This window comes from Cebidichthys violaceus, unplaced genomic scaffold, assembly GCF_023349555.1.
Source record: "Cebidichthys violaceus isolate CVI_PGR_0920_01 unplaced genomic scaffold, fCebVio1.0.p SCAF_6, whole genome shotgun sequence".
NCBI classification, from domain to species: domain Eukaryota; kingdom Metazoa; phylum Chordata; class Actinopteri; order Perciformes; family Stichaeidae; genus Cebidichthys; species Cebidichthys violaceus.
In genome coordinates this window covers 6,642,469-6,664,534 of record NW_027176816.1, presented here as the reverse complement: position 1 = coordinate 6,664,534, position 22,066 = coordinate 6,642,469, and the positions used below count along the sequence as shown (strand labels likewise).

The 22,066-nt window shown below is 41.6% G+C and overlaps 2 protein-coding genes across 2 annotated transcripts in view; both read left to right on the top strand.

Moving 5' to 3' along the window:
- Positions 1-75: 75 nt before the first annotated feature.
- fam3a (FAM3 metabolism regulating signaling molecule A) lies at positions 76-5,360 on the top strand. The gene is made up of 10 exons (XM_068733443.1): positions 76-366; positions 1,013-1,044; positions 1,135-1,242; positions 1,605-1,628; positions 1,738-1,864; positions 2,224-2,282; positions 2,387-2,437; positions 2,545-2,629; positions 3,606-3,732; positions 4,216-5,360. Exons 2-10 carry the CDS (start codon positions 1,032-1,034, stop codon positions 4,312-4,314), a joined length of 693 nt encoding a protein of 230 aa, XP_068589544.1. The 5' UTR covers positions 76-366; positions 1,013-1,031; the 3' UTR covers positions 4,315-5,360.
- A 1,363-nt stretch (positions 5,361-6,723) lies between these two features.
- wnk3 (WNK lysine deficient protein kinase 3) overlaps positions 6,724-22,066 on the top strand; it is a 36,639-nt gene continuing 21,296 nt past the window's right edge. The window contains exons 1-2 of the mRNA XM_068732716.1: positions 6,724-7,240; positions 14,589-15,758. Coding sequence (XP_068588817.1) covers positions 15,045-15,758 — 714 coding nt within the window. The 5' untranslated portion in view covers positions 6,724-7,240; positions 14,589-15,044. The remainder of the gene's footprint in view (positions 7,241-14,588; positions 15,759-22,066) is intronic.

Sequence of the window (22,066 nt, the reverse complement as noted above, 5' to 3'; positions counted from 1 at the left end):
AGTTATTAATGGTTTAAATACTGACATAAATCTGGGTCACATGAACAACTTCGCGCAGACTCAGTGGGAGCGGTCTATATACGGAAGACACGACAGTTTGGGAAAGACAATTTTGTTTCCATGCTTGTGAAATGCGAAGTGATGTTATAAGACTTATGGTCGACCATTGACCATTGACCATTGACTACAGGCCGTCTTCTCACTGAAAGAGGATTCATAGCAGAGGAGCCTCGATGAGGAAACAGCGCAAGAAATAGCCAACGTCCCTTGTGGCGAGAGTAACGGCTCCTCTTTACCGTTTATTAACGTATCAAAAGAAAAGGGCAACAACTTTAACGGTACTCGCCTGAAGCGTGGACACAGGAGGTGAGATCTGTCGTGTCTCGTGTGTACGTTCATTTTAGTGGTTGTTATCTTGTGCTGTTGTCATGTCAGCGATGCTCTGGGTTCACGTCACCTCTGCAAACATTATCGCTACAGAGCCATCTTGAATGGCCACTGTGAAAAATACAAAGCGTTAGGTTAACGATGTCATACTAAACTTTGAATGAAATTTTCCCAAATGAATTGTATTTGCCAATGTTATGATTTTAAGGGTTACATGTATTGTTCACAAGTACCTTTTTGATACAAAAATACAAATATTTTCCTTCAAGACTTTTGTATATTTCGTAAAACTTTTTAGAGTTTCATAAAAACAATACAATATACACAGTGGAATTGTGTCGTTGCCTTTCATAAAAACCCTTAGAATGAAATCTACCTTTTATTTTTCCTCCTTTTTATTGCAATTATCCTCTACTTCATAAATATTTAATTTATACACTATTCCTTTATTTGTATTTTTATCCTTTAAATTTACACAATTTTAACTACTGTCATGGTAAATAGAAAATGAAAACATGTTTTCATTATCAGTTTTTGACAACAACAAAAAAAGGCATTCTGTAAAATGGCAAACTTGGCTGAAATTCAAACCACTTTAATGCAGCTGTTTTGTGTCTCTGTGTAGGTCTATGAGACGGTGAATCATGCGGCTAACAGGTTGGTTAAAGTAGTTTGTACATTCTAGTAACACTGCAGTGGGAACCTGTTGGTCCACGTTCCTGGCCTTAACTGGTGTTTCTCTCTCAGCCCCCCTTAGAGCTGCGGCCGTGCTGCTGTTGGTGGGGCTCACCTGGCTGTTGGCAAACTCCTTATTTGGAGGAGAGGGTGGTTCATCCATGCGGCTCTTCTTCAGCGGTAATAAGTAGTTCTGAAATGATAACCTAATAGACAAGAAATGAGTTTGGAACAATTTATCAAACTAAACTGGCTCTAGCTGCTTAATGTGAGGATTTGGGGAGTGAGTTCCTCTGTTTTTATCAAATTCATAATTGAGTATCTTTGGGTTTTGTACTGTTGGCATCACCATGGGCTCTGGGCAACGGTGATGAGCAATTTTAGAGATTATTGATAAAGAACGTAGTCGCTAGCAACGCTAAAGATAAGCAGTGAAGGTTGACATGTCTGTGATGGGGGGTATGTGTATAATATGATCAAACAAAGCCTTTCTGACATGAGAGATTAGTTCATTTGAGTGTGAACATGTTTGTATTTTTCAGGTGCAAGCGAGAAACCAACAGCTGGTAAATAAAAGAAACTCTATGACATAACATTTTATGGCTGCTTTTCCTGTCAACATTGTGTCTTAATCATACTTCTTATCACCACTGACTATTGTATTGTGTATTCTAGCTGAACCCCGCCCTCGAAGGTTTAAATGTGGACTTTCGGCTCCCTGTCCCCCAAAACATTTGGCTTTCCGCCTGGTGTCTGGTGCTGCCAACGTCATAGGACCCAAGATCTGCCTGGAGGACAAGATGTGAGATTCAGTGCTTATCCGGTTCTTTCTGTCCATCTATGTCTTTGTCTCCCCTGCTGTCTTTCTTTTTCTTTTTCTTTTTTTTTTTTTGGTTTCACACTCTGTTCTTTTTCCCCCCTGTGCTGTCATAACCAGGCCTCCAAGCCTGTCTGGGGAGCTGAATGCAAGTATTCTTTCAGTCTCTGTCCCCCATTTCTCTTTTTGTCTCCAGTCCTGGTTCTTATTCTATATGTTTGTGTTTCTCAAGTGCCAGGCAGTGTGTACAAGTGTGTAGATTTAATGTGTATGTACGAGGCAAGATAGTGTTCTCCTGAAGTGCTCTAGCTAGCTTTTCAATAATATGTGTTTCTGTCTCAAAGGTTAATGAGCAGCGTGAAGAACAACGTTGGCAGAGGACTCAACATAGCTTTGGTGAATGGTGAGCGCGTCCTCATCCCCTTCTTAACCCATTATGTTGCATTGAAATTTATGCTCCTGTTGATTATGTTATAGTAACATCTAGCTGATGTTTCTTTGTTCCAGGAGTGACAGGAGAGCTTCTGGATACGAAGACCTTCGATATGTGGGCAGGAGGTAATAGAAACACTGATGTATGATAGACATTTCACATCGGGTGCACAGGGCTTGGCAATAACATGCTACAAACCACAGTACACGGCTCTTCTGATGTGCGTTCGCAGACATTTCTGACCTGTTGAAGTTTGTCCGGCCGCTCCATGAAGGAACACTCGTGTTTGTGGCTTCCTTTGATGATGCAGCTACAAAGTAAGAAGCCAACACCCCTCTCTTTTCCCCCTCAGATGCACCTCAAAGCAATTTTCACAGACAAATTGTCAGCTGGAGCTAAATTATATTTCATGTTGCAACTTGGGATGTATTTTGTTCATAATTGTGTGGCACTACTACAGAGAAAAGCATTTTTATAGTGCATTTTCATTGCTAAACATATCAGGATCAATGTCCAACGATTCCAATAAACCAACAGCTGATGCCGATCAGTTCATCAGCTCTCACCATTCAACAATATAATCTCCACTTGTGTAAGAATCCATATGTAATGAGCTCATTTGCATTTGGTACATACTATATATCTTTGAAGTTTAACTCTGTGAAAGAGCAGAGCTCTAATTATTCTATTTAGATTTGAAGACAAATGTCCTGTGGGTAATGAGGGTAAGATTTTATTTTGATAATTGCATTTAAGTCTGGCAGATAATTCTTTGTTATTGAACACCTGATGCCTTGAGAGAAATCTCTCCATTAACCTCAGAGAATCTCATGGCTTAAAAACACATCAGGGTTGTTAGTGGTTGAAGCAGACAGATGAACTCTGAGACCATATTAAAGCCCAGGAGGAGCCGCCTGTGAAGTGCAACTGACCTGCATTTAATTTCAGTAAACTTAAACGGAGGATAAGCCCTTCATTTAAACCTTTTGGTTCAGGAGAATGGACTTCATATAGCGCCTTTCTAGTCTCCTGCCCACTCAAAGTGCTTTCCACTACATGTCAACATTCACCCACTCACTCACACACACATTCATACACTGATGGCAGAGGCTGCCATGCAACATGCCACCTGCGTACCAGGATCTAATCTAAAGGCTCACACACTGACACACCGATGGCACTATTTGGGGTTCAGCGTCTTGCAGAAAAGGACTCTTCAGTGCGCAGACTGGAGGAGATGAACCCACTTGATAATCCTTAACCTGCTACCTTATCCTCATTTCCGGTCGACAGGTTGAACGACGAGACTCGGCGACTGTTTGAGGATCTTGGCAGCACTGCGGTGAAGGAGCTGGCCTTTAGGGACAGCTGGGTGTTTGTTGGAGCCAAGGGCATCGAGAATAAGAGTCCCTTTGAGCAGGTATGTCACCATCGCTGCTAAACTGAGGCCATGCGTAGAAATCAGCAGCTCCTTATGATGCAACGCTCATTTGCCTGCAATTAAATTATTGAAGATGTTGTAAAAAAAAAAATGATTCCCCCTCTGTCATATGAAGTACCATGCAAAAGGACTCGGCAGTCAATATCATAAAGATTAGTTGCTTACAGTTAGAATAATATTATGAGACAGTTGCTTTAAGGATATGCAATAAAATAAGGAGGGGTTATACCCATGTCACGAGAGAGTCTCTTAATATTGGTGTTAGTGTACACTGGAGATAAGATATTGCAATAGATCCAACACTTTGCTATATTAAATATCCATTCCACGTCTAAATGTGATAACACATGATAGTGCTTCTATCCTCTTACACCACCTTTTGTTAATATTTACATTAACATGGTGCGATCCCAGTCTGTTTTGTTGACATTGTGTCTGTTTGCCCATGGTTGCTCCCATTAGCGTATGAAGAACAGTAAGAGCAGCAACAAGTATGAAGGCTGGCCCGAGTCTCTGGAGATGGACGGCTGTATTCCTCTGCGGCCACCCCTGGAAGGATAGTTCTGCCTGTACTGACTCTCTCTCGCAGACAGTACAGCGACACCTGGGGTGGCAGCAGTGGCTCCAAGTGAATGTTCAAAAAGCCAGGGAATGGCTGAAACCACCCAAGATCTGGACCACAAACATTTTATCCCCCCCTCTCTCATGGCAGGGGCATGAGTTGACTGCAAGGATTTTCTTGGGACTTAATGTATTTAAAATGTGCTGTAACTTGTTATAAAGGATTTGTGCATTAAGCTTTGTGAGCCATTTTTGAGCAGATGTAATATTGTAGAAAGGAGGAAGTTGTTTGTGTCAGGTTAAGAAAGAGAAACTTGAGAGGCCAAATGTTTGATGACCAAAGTGTAACGGTGACTAGTGAATGAATGCAGCTGGAGCAAGTCTTCCAAAGCCATTGTAGGAAGTGGATGTGTTTCCTCGTTGTAAGGTGGCAATATTGCTAAGTAAAACATTTGAGGTACACTACTAGTTTAGATGTCCTACCAAACACCACGTCTGTAGGCAGATTGTAATCCGTGAATATACTTTCATTGTGTGATGCATATTTTAGTGATATTATGTCTGGTGTTAGCAGCCATTGCTTCCTTTAGAACTTGACGCACTGCAGTTATTGCTTGCCACATGTTTACATATTCCTTCAGACAAATTTGGCCTAGAGGTCATTTTCCTCTGATAAAACTATTTATTTTAATACTTAGACACAGGAGATTCATAGTGTGGGTTCATAACACCGCCTGTGGTTTTAATGTTGTCTCAGGCCTGCAAGCAATCTTCCAACCCGAGTGCTTTGTTTAAAGATGTATCCTAAGTGTGTGTGGTTGTGTTTTTCATGTTTATTGTATCCACCTGGCATCTTGCAAGCCTAACAATGGAAGAAATGTATAGAAATAAATATATTTTACATGGATGGTTAGATGTCAATTTTAGCTGCCTTTTTGTCTGAATTGTTTTATGTTACCTCTAAGTGTAAAGGTTTTTATACAAAGCGTCACAGTCAGTCTTTCTAATGTGACAACAATAATCATGAATAAAACGGTCTGAGTGTTTCTTGTGGGTTTTTTTCACCGGTGTCCGGAGTGGTCTTGAATCAACTGGCTTCAATACTAGAAGAAATGCACCAGAGGGCGACAACAGTCGACCACAAGTCTGGGGTTACTCGGTTCATTCTGCTCAAGGCATTAGTTTCACTGAACGTAGGCCTCGGTGGTGAGAAACGCTGCGGACACAATGTAGAACATTTAAGGTTTGACGGTTAATTCAGTGGCGTCACAGAATCATGTTGCACATTTCATCTGAGGGCTGTAACGTAATAAATAGAAACCCGATCCATGTCATTGTGGCATTTAGCTGTATTATGACCCATTCAAGTGCTCTTAAAGAAGTCGGGATTTCGATTCGCATATGTTAATGAGTACAGTGTGGACTGTGGGTTATGTGATGTTCAAAGGGAGAGGCGCAGACAACGAGCATTATTGAGGTAGAATGATGATGTAGCTTAGCGCTTAAGTTTATCTGGGCTTCTTTACTTGCGTGCTTACTCTTTTTAGGGTGTCTTTATGTCACCAATAAGGTTTAAGATGAGGCGCACATGCTCTATTTCACTCTTGGGAATTTAAGGGCCACAGCAGAAAAACTTTTATTCTTTGTACAATATGAGCATTGAATTGAAATACAAGTAGTGAATAGAAACTCTCTTTTGTTCTGAAGGTAATTTGTTTGCAGTCTCCACGTGTCTCTCAAGAAAACATAAAATAAATACAAATTTAAACAATAACATTACGTAACAATAAATACTGTGACTAGCTTAGACAATGTGATTCAATGTCACAGAATAAACTGCAGTATGTACAATAGCTCAACTAGCTCCACTTATACCAACTACAGTAAAATGCTACATGCAAATTAATGCATCTGTAATAATAATCTAATATATATTATGATAACAAGGGTAATTGTTGGCATTGACTACTTCTACTTTTGATACTTTAAGTACATTATCCTTATAATACTTCTGTTGTACTCAAGTGTGATGTTGAAATGCAGGACTTTTGCTTATAACAGAGTATTTTATACAGTGTTGTACTCCTTTTATTTAAGTCAATTATCTTAATACCTCCTTCACTGACTACACACACACACACACACACACACACACACACATGTACACAATAGATAGTCAAAATTGTTATTTTTATTGCCAAAGATTGCCGAAAACGGTCGAATACTATTTCAGTTTTAACGGCTGCTGTCCTGAAACTGAAGCTTACGAGGAGCATTTGAATGCAGCATAAAGTCCCATAATAAGCCCTTGATATGAACGTGCAGCACCACCGCCCTCTTGTGGCAGAGTGAGGTAACTGTCGGCTCTGATCGTCCTCAGGTCGATGAGAAGCCCGGTAACAAATGAGAGCAGGCAGACAGAGCGCGCTCAGGAGGCTTCACACGCGAACCTGCCGAAGGCCGTTGGAGTCGTGCGTTGTAAATTATGTACATAAGTTACTGATATTATTCGGGTCTGCATGAATGGCGAGCCGCACAACTTGGAGCCGTTAAACCGAGTAGCGAGTGTGAAAATCTGTAAACCAGCGGCCAACATCGTGTGAATTATACACCAAGTGCTCTGTGCCCGTCTCTCACACGGACCGAGGCTCGACGGCTCCGGTGGGGATTTTCAAGCCGACAACGCACGCAGCGAAGCTTATGAAATGCTAAGAGAGAGAAAAACGGAACCGCAAATTCTCTTTTTCTAAAGCCTTTTTTGTAAAATGTATTTTTTCAGTGGGTGTAAAAAAATAATTTTGTAGGCAGAAAGCCCCGTGTACATCTTGTGTATTAATGTTTGTAAAAAAATAAGCTATCTGGGCTGAGCAGTTCTTTTTTTATATTAAAATACAGCTGGACCGGCGAGGTACTATGTTACATTCGGGTGAGTGATGTTTGTTATTTTCATTTACATTTCAAATAGTAATATTGTTATTCCAAGTGAGGTATTATTATTGTTGTTCTGTCTGTTTAAGTACTACGAGATTCCTCATTAGTAGCCTATTTATCCTCTCCTGAGGCTGTTTATTGTGCTGATTTACATTATGCTGATTTAAATTATAACACTCGAGTCAAGTGCAGACCTGCAGACTGACTCACTGACGGGCCCTCATTCTACACACGTTTGAACCGTGATTTGAATGATTTACCTCGTGCACAAGACACTAAAGGAGGTTTTTGGGGATTTTTCCCCCTGATTTGTGGTAGCGTTAGTCGTCTCGGTCACTATGCTCTTGTCTTGTGTGCTGACTGTACTTTGTGTCTCTCACCGTGTGCATGGCGTTTCTAAAGTCAGCTGATCTACCAGTGAGCCAATGGCTGCTCTCCGTGCTGCTCGCAAGTCCAAGGCATCACCGCGTCGTAGCCTATAAATAACATAACGTACATTAAATGCATTTCGCTTCAGAGCCAGTGACTGCTACATGACCAGGCGTGTCATGGGCTCTTTGCTCGAAGCAACTTTCATTATGTATATGTTAAAAAATTTAAATCAGGTCGGCTACATGTAAACCTACATGAACATACAATAGGAACAACATCGAGCGCTCCCTCCTTAACGCCTGTTGTATTGATTTTGTATTATATATATAGATATATACTGTATATATAGAGAGATATTTATATATTTATTTGACAACATTGCATCTCTTAGTCTCTCTAGAAGCGATAGTGTTCTTCTCAAAACATGAGGGAGGATGCTTCCTCCTCTAAAGCCTGACAGCTGCTAAATATGGAAATCAACACTCGGCTGATAAAAGTTCAGAGAACCATTTAGCAGGAGTCACAGAGGCTCAGGTGATATGAGCTCCAGGAGTAAGCTACTTTAGTAACATGTAATCCCGAGTCATCATTGGCTGATTAAGGAGCCTTTCGCTCACCTGGATTAGAGGAATCCTTTCGGTGTGCTATGGATGTGCTCGCTGAGGGGAAAGAAAGAGAACAAAACGAGGGGTTAGATAACACATGTTCTCTCTCTGGGTGAACAGTGCTCTCTGTGTGTGCTACCTACACTCTCCCATGCTTGACCTGGATCGGACAAAAGTCCGTGTTGTGTTTTGAGCCTTGAGTTCCTCTAATGGGAAGAGAACAATCATTGTGTGTTTGATTCTAGTGGCCAGCATTAGATATTTTTCATCAGATTTCAAAACCTCGCCCATGACTGAAGATGCACAGGGAAGCAACACGTGCTGAACCAAGTAGTCAGAGCAGCTTTAATTGCATATTTCATTCATATTTCATTTGCACTTGCTCTTAAATTACTGTGCTGGTGCTGCATGGGTTTGGATTGCTTTATAAGATCTGTTCATCATGACATTATCTTGTGGGTCCAAAGTGTAGTTCTTTCTCCCTTAGCTGTGTGTATTGCATTGGACTATTGTAATTAATTGTAATTGTGCCGCTTAATCACAGTTCAAGCTTGGCAGCCGCTGGGTTTTCAAAGCGACAGCAGCACAGACAGTTGGCTCTTTGAAGGTTTACACCGGCCACTTACACTGATGTTTCCTGGTTTGACTTTGTGACAGAAGTCAGGCCTGTTGGACGTGGCCGTGCTGAACAAAGTCTTTGTTTTTACCTGCCAGTGTGGTTCAACAGCTGAGCTGCAGAGTTCAGATGCAGGCCTGTGATCTTCAGAACAGCTGCTTCTGACACTTTTCCCATTTCAATTTTTGGCCAGCAGCTCTCAGACCTTGTGCTTCCTCTGCCTCGTCTCCCCACATCACTCAGCCTCCATCTCCTCTTTAAATCTCTGTGAGACTAATACTGAATTGGAAGAACACTGGATAGATTCAAGTGTTGCATTAATCAACAAAGGGATGATATGCAAAATATTGAAGCTGGCAGTTGATGAAGGAACCGTGTTAAAAGTTGCAACACATTCTGATAGCACTCTTGTGCGCTCATAACTTTACACCTGACAATATACCTGTACTAATTTGGTGATTCTTACAATCAGTCAGAAGTTTGCAAATAACTTATAATTAGTCTTTTCAATTTTGAAAAGTTATAACTTGTTAAACTCAAAAGAACACAAATAAACAATTTCAAATACACAAAAATGTGGAAATTCAGAATATGGGTCAAAGTGGATGGAATGAGCTCAGGAAAAATGTTGCTCAACAGCAAATAGTGAGAAGAAAATTAGGAAATCATTCTCTCAGTGAACCTGAAACTATAGGGCTGCAACTTACCATTTTTTCAATAATGATACGATAACGTCTCTATAGACTAGTCTATGAAAAACCACATAGTTATGTATACTCTTGTGTGAATTAAATATTTAAATGAAAAGATCTGACTATTTTATCATTTAATTAAGACCGTAAGTACAAAATAATCAGATTTTCTGAGAAATTTGCCTGTTATGATCAATTAAGATGACGTAATTGTTTATCACGATACGATTCCATTGAAGGACGATTCATTATATAGAATTATAGCCCAGCCCTACATCCTCAGATTGCTTGTTTTGTCCAGTCTAACATTCCACAACCAAAATATTTGCAGTTAACTATCACAAAAGAAAAAAAAGAAGCAAATCCTTGCAATTTAGAAGGTGTAATAACGGAATGTTTGAACCATCGATTATCAAAATAGTTGACTATCCATTTTCTGTTGATTGACCAATCCATTCATCATTTGAGCTGCACAACTCTCTCTCTCTTTTTCTTTTTTTTTTAGCAATAAGAGCATATTAACAGGTTTACAGCGAATCAGTTCTTCACTCTGCTCCTCTGCACCCGGTCTCACTGTGACACTGGACATACCTACGGAAACTATTCCTATGCTAATGTAATCACCTCGTGTTTTCAACATTATCCAACCACTAAAAGCATTCCTCCTCTCCTCTCATCTCCTCTCATCTCCTCTCCTCTCCTCTCCTCTCCACAACTGTAGCTGCTTTTGTCGCGGCACAAACTCATCTATAGTCACTGCTTTCATTCACACAAACATTGGCACATATTTTATCAGGCAAAATCCCCCCAGCCCCCTTTTTGTCTGTGCGCCCCCCCTCCCTCTTTATCTCTCTCTTGTTCTCTTTCACACACACATTTTTTTCTCACCCCTTCTACTAGCCGGCCCCCCTCGCTCCATCCCTTCTTCCCTCTCTCTCTGTTTGAAACTCTGCTCCCACCAACTACAATCCCTTCCTGTCCCCCTCGCCACTTTTTATTCAGTCTTTTCATCTACACTGTCCCCTCGATTGCAAAAGCGGCACTGTCTGTGCGTGCATACACACACACACACACACACACGCGCACACACACACGCACACACACACACACGCACACACACGCACACACACACACACAACGTGGCTCTTCCTTTGTTTGCCTGCCTCATTTTGCAGCGGCAGTTTGGTTCCAAGGGATTAATGTGTGTGTGTCCATAAAGTAAGGGATGAAAAAAAGTGCAGGACACAAATAGGGTTGCAATATGTGTGTTTTATAGATTGTGGAGGAGATGTGAGACTGTGTGCGTACTTTTGTTTGTCTTTGTGTAACAGAGAGTGTAGAAGGAATGCAGGGCTTTTCTTCTGCTTCTTCTTCTCCTTGTCTTAAAACTTTGAGCACAAATGACAAGAAGTTCTAGCAAAAACAAATGTGGCCTTCAGCGGGTTTAGAGAATCGAATAGAAATCACGGCTTTCTGTCATAAAGTGAAGGCGTCACAATGATTTTCACTGCACGTTTCAGAACGGATGAGGCAGCTGCAGGTGTTCTCCCCATGCAAGAGCCTCACAGAAGCCTGGAGGGCAGGCAGGGTGCAGCACGTCAGATGCTCGCTTCTCATGTCCTCACAGCACTGCTGGAAAAAATTAACAGACAATGATCGTGGCTTGTGATGTGTGCTACATGCATGAGTCAGTTTGCTGCCGCACAGAGAGAGAGAGAGATGTCCCATGTTCAGCTGCGACGTTGGTTTTGTTATCTTCAACTTTGGTTTACCATGTTTGCCCACATGGGCAGTTGCTTGGTCATTTTCCTGATGTCAGGAAATTCCTTTCGACATTCTTTCGTTGAAAGAGGACATGCGGTTTGGGTGCGAGAGATGGTTTGCTTTTGATATGTTTCTGTGTGTGTGTGTTTTTGTCTGTGTATAAAAAAAAGAGTGTGAGAGGGACAGAGAGAGAGAAAGTGAAACACAAAGTTTGTTCTAGCCTGCTGGTGTGTGTCTGATATCTGTTTGTGTGTGTGTGTGTGTGTGTGTGTGTGTGTGTGTGTGTGTGTGTGTGTGTGTGTGTGTGTGTGAGTGTGTGAACTGGGAGGGTGAGAGAGACAGTGATGGGGTTGAACGTGTTTGATGTACTGTGATAACTCTGTCCGGTATGTGGCTTTCATGGGAACTCCTTGCCCTGGGGACATTGGCGAATAAGCTCCTGTTTAAAGGGCAACTTCCCTCTCTTTATCGCCTGTTGTTTTTCCCCCTTTATGTTCCCCACATCCTGTTAGCCTTTTACCTTTTTAGCCTCACTGTACCCTAGTAGTCCCCACTGGGTTGCTGAAATGAGTAGATAGAAGATTAGGACAGTTTTAATAATTGAGCATTTCATTAATTGTTTAATCATTCGCTGGCTCTATCAAGTGTAAAGATATGCTGCTTTTTTTTAATACTGTAATTTTGAATTAAATGTCTTTGGGCTTTTAGCTGTTGGTTTGACCAGATTGTAACAGGCATGTTTTGCTATTTTCTGACTTGTAATTCATTGATCAAATAAGAAAAAAAAGAAAATAATAACAATACACAATACAGATTTGTCAACTGGTAGAGATTTTGCTAAAGTTCCTGTCAAGGTAAATATAATTTCAATATTTGTTGCTCTGCAGCACCAGACCGTCATGGCCCTAATGACAGGACTGCGTTGTGTAAATATGACATTTACAAGATTAGCAATGCAGTACCTTGATTAGTCAAGTATTTAGGTCATTGGTTTAGCCAAAAACAGACATTCATCTCATTAACATTTCCAGAAAAGAAACTATATAACAATGCATATAACGTTTCCTATTTTGTAAATCCCTTAACGTATAATGTGATAGACAGTTTTAACATATGGGTCATATGATTTCACAATAAAGTTTTCTTGCAGTATGGCATTACATGTTGAGTGTTTTAGCATGTGTCTGGGGAACGTAGCTAAACTGGAATTCCACCTCAGGAGCCTCTTCTCAGTTGGTTTAATATCCGCCTATTGTGTTTTTAATTTGATTGACAGTCACTAGCATCGCATGTCAGACTCGTTTGCTTTGAGCCTGGAGAGACAACAGGCTCGACTTGAGTGTTAATGGCCGCCTTATAAAAGAGATAAAAGCCGCTGTGAGCCACTAGATGAGCCCCCAGTGGTCGCGGTGGGCTTTGCTCATTAAAATTGAAGAAAAAAAGTCCAGACTCGCTGCCATGACTTTGACTGAGGCCGTCTGGCAGTGAACAGCGTATTTCAGGCGCCAACATATGTGTGGTCCTTGTGGAGAGCCTCATACCTAAAAGTGCTGTAACCCAAGCCATGGCAGAGGCCCTTGAAAGTCCCACGTGTGCCGTTGTAAAGTAATATGTGTTGAGTTGTAAACTAATATGCAAACTGAGTTCATACTGTGTCCCAGACTGCACTTGGTGCTTTCCATTTACCTCACCGGTACACTCCCAGGACAGACACATGCCTTCAGAGCAGCTTTTGTTGTTGGTAAGCATTAGCACGCGCTCTTCCTTTAAGTTCAACTGCTTAAAAACGAATGGTGACTTTGGGCTTTAATTGCATCTGTAATTGGTATACACTAACCCTGTCTATTAGATATTAGCTCCAGAGAGACTTCTTGCAGTTGTCTTATTTAACAGCCACCCAGAGATCATTGGCTGCCAGAAGGCAGAAGAGATATAATACCTAGGGACAGATGGAGAGGGAGGAGAAGTGAAGATAAAGATGTCATCAGAAAGATGTCCACTAGTGTGGACACACACACACACACACACACACACACACACACATGCACACAGACAAACCCATACATGAATGAGCATTGCGGGGATGTTGCCATGTCAGAGGAAACCCGATGCATTCAGTTTCACCTTCTGCTGGCAGAGGATAACACAGAGGGGCAATTTAAAACTATCACCCTGCCTGAATGGCTGACTGGGTATGCACTGAGTAATACTGCCGGCTGATGCCTGCGCTGATGATAATCACAATCATAGTTGTGTATATTTATGAGCTCTTTGTTGCAGATGTGTGGAAGTCACTCCAGTACGGCCGGCAATCCCTCTGCGTATGAATTATTTACACTCAACCGGCCCATAGTTCATCATCCATATTTAATGGGTGGGATCGCATACTTCCAACTGCAGTTTTTCTGTTGACTAATGGAGCCGTTGAACACAACTTCGGTCACAAGACGCTGATAAACATGCACTTGATGATTGATGAAGGCATGTGTAATTCTTGACCAGGCTAGCTGGATATTCTTTGAGGACTCTCGTTTAAATGTCAAAGTTTAGCCCATAACAAAGATGAAGCTTTTCTTTGGCAGATTGAGCAGATTACATGGTTGCTCTGCTATATGGGTTTTGGGATTTTCTTACCATATACGGGTACAAACTGGGCAGCCAGAGTTCACTACTGAGTTTGATTAACATTGCCAAATTAATTAACTCAGGTCAAGCGGCTGTGGAAAAAGGCCATTTACAGACATCTGTACTGAGGTTTAACCTTGTATCTGATTACTGGAAACATTCACACCGACTGTGGAAATCTTCAAATCTACTCACATTAGGTTTTCTTTTATGTTTGCAGCATTTTGCTGCCTTGTGAGCCTAATTGATCAAAATGCTTTAGCAGAAGATTTACAGGCAATCAACACTTCATGTTCTCAAGAGAAATTACAAGAGAAATTACAGTACTCTTTGCAAGTATTAGCTTTACAAGAAAGAGCTGTTTAATCACAGCTCTTCTTCTTCATGGAATGTTCAGCATTTTATTTCAAATCTTATCCAGTTTACACATACCTTTACACAGACTACTCTGACAGTCCTTTTTTTTCAATGGTGCTATGAGAAATTTCTATGAGGTTACTACTTCTTTGATGTTTTGGGACCCTCTAACTTTCATCTTTAAATGTATCTCATCAAACAAACCGAAACCAACTTACATTCTTCTTAAAAAAGATAAATGTGGTAACATCATCACAATACTTTCCCTCCTCCGACTGACTATTAATGCAATGTTTTGTCTCTGTCTTGCAGGGTTTACTTGAAGATATTCACACAACAATTTGAAGGAAAAACTCAGCAGCTTTCCCAACAGGCTTGAAAAAACTTTAGTGCGTGTTTCTAAGAGCTGGGAAACGTGTGGTTTACTTTGATTAGTACTGCACATAAGTGGATATAAAGTAAATGTAGGACATGGTGAAGAGGAAAGTGAGGATAGAAACTCTTCTCTCACAGCTGTGGTCTCACCCTCCTGTGCTACTGTAGAGCATCTAATAAAAGGAGACAGGGAGGCAGAGAGCGGAGGAGAAGTGGGAGAGGGTCGCCAGTTTGACCGACGACGGCCTTCAGTCACCTGTAGCACTGGAAGAACAGCCTGTCGGGCTAGTAGGGGTGAGTGGGTAACCACGGAAAGAGAGAGACGGGGACTGACGGAGGAGCAAAGGTTTGGAGGAGGAGGAGGTCAAGGAGGCGTGGGAAAGTCCATTCCCCATGGCTACTGACCCAGGAGAGCCCACAGGCACCGAGGACTCCCCGGAGAAACCTGATGGACAGAGGGAGGAGGACACGGAACAGGAGGGCAGGGCAGACCCACAGAGGGAGAGGACAAACGGCACCCCCTCGGACTTCCTCTCCTCTCACACTCAGGAGAGGAAAGCGACAGGAGGAGAGGATGGAAGAATCCGAGGAGGAGGATGGGGAGGAGGAGAAGCCAGCCAGGAGGGTAAGGACAACCCAGGCTCCACGCCCTCCTTACCAGTCGACACTGGCCAGAAACGGCTAAGGAGGGAGAAGCGCTTCTTCAGGAAGAGTGTGGAGATTTGTGAGGAGGACGATGAGGTGGAGGTGACCCCCGAGGCGCCCCACAGCGCCCCTCACCTGGAGTTACGCTCTTCAGACTCGGTCTTCACCAGCAGTGACCATCAGCAAGGAGCTGCTTCCTCCTGTGCTGCCATGGGCCTCGACCCATCCTGCCCCAGCTCCAGCCAGGAGCCGGACAAGGAGGTACCTTCCTCCGCACCCATCCAGAGGGGGAAGGAGAGGGATCGTGAGCAGGAGGAGGAGGCGGAGATGAAGGCTGTGGCCACTTCTCCTGGAGGCAGGTTCCTCAAGTTTGACATTGAATTGGGCAGAGGAGCCTTCAAGACTGTGTATAAAGGCCTGGACACAGAGACCTGGGTGGAGGTGGCTTGGTGTGAACTTCAGGTAAGACAAACATTTTCGCTTTTCTTCTTCTTTCGTTACACCCTGATGCAAAATATTCAAAATGTGCCATTATATATTCTGCATTAGTGGGTACAATTAGTTGCATGATAGAATAAACACCAAATAATTTGTGAACACTCCAGAATGTGTACTCAACCCTAAGGGCTAAATGGAAATACTTGATATCAACAAATAATATTTCCAATTAGTGTGCTTTAGAGAGCTTTCCATAATCTTTTTGAGGTGAATAGTATTTGATGTGTCCCATGAGCTCTTCTTTCTGGAATCTGAAAATCTCAGCACGTCGTCTGCTTGCTATTCATACTGCGAGACTGCAGTTCAGTGGAGACCGGGGTGAAAAGGAGGAGCATCGCTTGTAGTTAAGTGACAGCACACATTGAAAGTGGAGACTTTGCCTTTTCTGGCGCTGTTATGAATAATAGAATCATGAGCTGTCAGTGCTTCTTCCTGTTGTGATAAGGTATCCTACTAGAGACAGAATATTCTGCATTAGACTGAATTATATGAATTCAGTCATGACACTTAAGGGAAACATTCATTTTAGGGATTGCATTATTGGTGTAGTGCAGTGCTTTAAATCAGGAAATGGACTCCAGGGCTCTTGAGAAAAAGCATCCTGTGAGGTCAAGGAGGTGAGTGTTTTCACCCTTGTTAGTTACTGGAAAAACCTTTCTGCAGAAGCTGTCAGCATATATCACAACTTTTTAATAGGGCTGGGCTATATGGAGAAAAACAATATTTCACAATATTTTTGACCAAATACTTATTATATGGTTGACCATTGTTGCTTTTACAAAATATTTGCACAACATTATTGATAAATAATGATCAGTAATGTGGACATAATGACTGAGTGGGTAAAGGCAAATATTAAAACAGCTAGAATGGACTGGTAAATTCAGAAAATTACATCAATTTACTGTATTGCATCCTTAAAAAAACAGGAAAAGACAACTTATGCCATATTACAATATTACAATATCCAAAATCAAAACCGATATCTAACCTCATATCACAATATCAGTATCGTATATATTAAACAGCCCTAGTGTTAAAGTGTGAATTTAATGTTTGTTATTAAAGTGTAAAGGCAAAATTATGTTGCTATTTAGGCTAGTTTTAATATGCTTGGGTAAAGCTAGGGCTACAGTACATTTCATAGTCTAGTCGTGTCTATTGTGTAGTATAATGAAGTCTGAAATGGAAGTAGTCATGTGAAAGGGAAGCTCTGAATGGGATGCATTTTGTGATCACATGCAAATAGGAACATTGTAGCAGATATACAGCAAACATTACTGTAAGAAACTCTTTGTCATGCATTGACATTGCAGTGGGAGGATTTTTAAATGTCTAATACCAGAGCATTGCTACAAAGTCTTTACATGCAAAGAAGTAATGGGAAACATTGTTATGGTGTGAATTCAACATGTGGTGGGAGACAGACTCGTGGAGGAGAGAAGAAATGCATCCCTCTGACTCTTGGCCCCACAATAGAGAGCAGTGTCATGATAAGCCATCCGATTTGACTGCAGGCTTTGTGTGAGAAAAGTCAGTCATGTGTTTGCTTTGGAGCTAATTCCAAAACAAGTGCCTTGACTAATCCTTGAGATCAAGCTCTGTCTGTTGGACTGGCAAACAGCAGGCTTGCCCCAAATGACCTTTTCTGGTTTTACTTCAACACCTAGTGAGTCAGCTTCACATCAGCAGTTGTGCTGCTCGGTATATCATACTGCCACGGATCATGTTCAGTCCTACTTAAATACTTGACGTGTCCCTTTTTCAAGAGATCTGCTCAGATGGCAAATGTAGCCTGTTTCACCTTCATTACACAAAGGCACTGTATATAGCCTTTGCTCAGGAGTGTGAGCATATCTAAGGTGGTAAAGCATTTTTTGAAAATGAAAAGACAGTAGACTTAAGCTGATTTATGCACCCATATTGGATCTGCAAAGCCACATTTTTTTCTGCACAATTGCAGTGGGTCAAAGTAAATCTCATGTAGAAAAACTAGTATTTACTGTTTTTTTGTTCATTTAGCTTGAGGACATTACTGGCATTACATCACTCAGAAATTACTGAGACAATTAGAAACACTCACATACACACACAACATAGTTTACTGTCTAATTAAATGTATATCATACACAGATAGGAAGACAACCTATTTGAGAAAAGCAGACTGAGATCTGGACACAGAGCAACAGCAAGGAGACTGAGGCATGTGAGAAAGAAAAGCGAGACACAGGAGGTGAAGGTGAGTGAGAGAGAGAGAGAGAGAGAGAGAGAGAGAGAGAGAGAGAGAGAGAGACAGAGCGCGAGATGACGGGCCAAGCAGAGGATTACTATGGCATCCCTCCCAGTGAGCAGTCGTGTTGCTAACACTGAGTTACCACATGCCGGGAGACACATGCACTCAGCACTCTGGTTACCCGCCTATAGATTGATCCAGTGCCACATTCAATGCAACATTCTAGTCACTCAGGTCACATGATCCGTCCTATTTAGCCCACTTTACCAAAGCTTGACCACTGTTTCAATGACGGGTGGAATGTAGTGAGACAATAGTGATCAGAATAGTAATGGATAGATATGAATGGCTAGCTGTGCTAATAATGATAGACTTGATGTAACCATTACTTTTTCCTGCAAAGATGAGTCATTTTCAATAACATAATACAGTGTGGATGTATCCCAATTAGGTATTATAATGAACATCAATATTGTTGTCTATATTTGTATCTAAACAATTATGGTTTGGTTTGAAGCCTACAATTTTGCCCCTAGTTTGAAGGCACTAGATGGGACAGGATGATAAACAGCTTTTACATGATGACCCAATGCAATATTTAAAGCTATATCCACTATGAGACTGCAGCCTGGGAGCACCACCTAGCTCTTCTCCTCCTGTGTCCACATAGAGGGGATTATCAGGCCAAATGCAGTTTGAAAGAGTGCGTAATTAAAGTTCACAGTCCGGACACCATCTTTTCTCTGTCTTTCCCTGGGAATTACATGCCTAATAGGGCAGAGCTATATATCTCCCTTGCTACTGCTTTAGTTGTACATTTTGCTGTTCGTGCCCCTAAGTCGATGTGTTTGTGTATGTCTTGTACATGTATTACATTTCTGTGTGCAAGCTGTTGCTCTCTGTCCGTCTGTGTCAACATATGCCAATGTCACCCTCTTTCTCTCTTCCTCTCTCACCCTCCCTCCATCTATCACTTTTTTTTTCTGAGTGAGCGAGCATGCAGAGTGATCCAGGGAGTTAATTACAGTGGGTGCTCGTAAGGCTGGAACAAAAACCCTGCACAGACAGCATAACTCGGGCGGCAGACACCAGACTGGTTTAACCCAGTCATCCCAGACTGGTCCAGTTCAGCTCAGCCATGCTACACTCACAGAACTGGAAACACCAGAGCAGCACTCACATCTGCAGTAATGAAGGTTGCCATGATGATAAAGATTACCACCTCAAATATTTGATTTAATGTGTATTGTTATTGAGCCTTTTGGATTTATGTCTGCATATAAATGTCAGTTTAGGAGGTTGCCTGCTACAATCACTGTGCCATGTTTCTTAGTGAAAAGGCTCCTCCTTATTAAGACCATAAGAGCCCTTTGATATGGTTAAGAGTTCAGCGTGCAGCTCCTGTGAGACAGTCTTGGCCCCTTGTTCACCTATATACAGTCGATACCCCCGGTTTGGCAGTTGACATCATTATAATTGAGCCGTTCACAAGGTTGCGAGATCATCTCTGGGCACTGCCTGCTGCTTGCTGCTTGCTTTATGTTATAATTGATAGCTGTATTCCTATCCTTTGATAAGAACAATCAATGCAGGCTCTGGTGAAAGTATTCAAAAGAATAATGTCCTTTGCAGAAAGACTTGGCAATAATTACTTTATTCTTTGGCTCAGTGTAACAAATAGCGGCAAAAGACAACATGGGTTTGGCTAGGTAAAGCAAAGATTTCCTAAAATTAGATGGAATACAGCTGAACTGACTAGACCCGGATGGAATCAATCCAACCAAACTGACCAGACGCATGGCTCAACTAGGGCACCAACAGTTGGCAAGTTTTCCTAAGGCTATATCCCCATTACCTAACCGACAATGGAGATTCAATTGCTATTGAATGTTAGAGACATTACCACATACCACAGGCATTGACTGTATAGGCTAATCAGACAATCAATACATCTAAAGAACACATGCTGAAATTATTATGATGTGATTATTATCTCAGGCATGTGACAAAAAATGGGAATGCCACAAAAGGGAAGAACTCTGTGTCAGATTTTAAGATAACTTTGTAAGGTAGCATTGATGTCCATTAATAAACCTTTTCACAACTCTCTATATGAGGAGCAGAATTGAGTACAGAGAGATATGAAGACCTCCTGCTAACAAGTGGTCACTGAAAAGAAAATGGCCAATGCAGTGCATTTGCTAAAGGAATCTATGAAGGTTAGTGAACTTGGCCTACTGGCCTCAGATTCTAATCCGGCGTGTGGGCCATCCCTTTTCCAACAATCTATTTTGTTAGTCTGAGCCGTTGTAGCTTACAGTAATCTAATCCTAGCCACCCGCCACCTCGGATTTTCAAACTCTGACATGCTTATTCCCACACTGCAGAGCCATACACACTACATACAAGCTCATAAATGTACAAATATCCACCTACAGTAAAACTAATGTTCCCCTATGCGTTGCTAGTGCCCTAAACCAGCCCGCATTTATCAAGACAAGAATGTAACCAGGGAGGCCACTTCATCTTCAGTCTGTATGATATCTGATATTCCTGCAGTGTTTGCCAAAATAGTTGTTTTGGAACTCACATGCTTTGGCATTCATGACCCCAGCCAAATGTGCCTTGTAAGACATATCCTGTCCATTTCCTCCGGTGTTTTATGAGGCTACTTAACCTGCACCTTGACCTTCTGTTCTACCAGATGTCTGATCCAAAAACATCTCATGGTGCACAACCAGGTCTTTTTCTGCTTACCAAGTTATAGTACTTAAGCCCCTGCCATGGAGGCGCCTCGTGACAACAATATTACATGACCAAGCTGACTATGCAGGTATGTACAAAATATCAGGAACACCACCCAAAAATAGCATGTAATTAATTACAGTTACCCTGCAGTAAATACTACATCTGTGAAACTTCTAATGTTTTATATTTGTTGAGACTGTATCAAAGGGGTGTTCCTGTATTGTAGTGATCCTGGTAGCTTGTCTGCTAATTCTGGCCCCAAAAAACTACAGCAAAAAAAACTGCCATAGAGCTCAATCAACATACCTCTGACACAACCTCAACACAAATTGGACATCATAATCTTATTGGATTGCATCTCTTTTTCTGTTCAAAATCAGAAAATCTTCCCATCACAAGGCAATGAAAATGTATTTTTTACGTGGCTCACATGGTACACAGAGAGTGAAAATATATGCATTAGTTAAAAACAGTGTGGCTGAACAGGAAGTTTTAATATGTGCGTACATCCCTTACTGCTTGTTTTGATTTTAATGGCAGCACCCACTGTGCTGTGTTATGCACAGTAATACCAAGTGTATGTATGTTTAGCTACCATGTTTACAGTCTTAGTTATTCATTAGGAGAACTGCCCCAAGATCTCCATTATACAGACAATCAAACGTGAATTAAAAATAATTATTGATTAGGGATTCTCATCGTGTGCTTAAAGCTAGAGTGTTCACTTCTTACGGTTGCAGAAATGGGGAACAATCTGATTCAGAGGAAAAAAGAGTTGACCAGTCGCCAATAGGTGGTGTCATGGACTCCTGAGCTGCCCTTTCTCTCCCTCACTTTTTGTTTCTCTGTTGCTTCCCTATTTACATTTATCTGCTGCTTAGGAGGCTGTTCTGTCCATTTTTCTTCTGTGGTGGCCATGTGCCGTTTGTTTGTCATATCTGTTTTGTGTGAGTTGCTGTTGTACTGATGCTACTAATGTATTTTAGTATAAAATTCCACCTTATTGTCATCATTTCCAAGAGTTTATTGAGTAGTATTCCTTTAAATGTTTCTCATAAGTCAGTGTGAATGAGGCCTTGTAGCAACAGTAATTGTATTTGGGTGCGCTTAGCACACTTGGCAATGGAAAGAGGACTGTGACTAATTATTGGAACACTTGAAGAATGCATATTGCCTTTTTTATTTTTTGTTGTTGTTGTACCTCTCTTTGTGTGAATATGGGCGTGTGTGTGTGTGTGTGTGTGTGTGTGGGTGGGTGGGTGGATGGCTCTGCGAATGGGAAGGTTTGTGT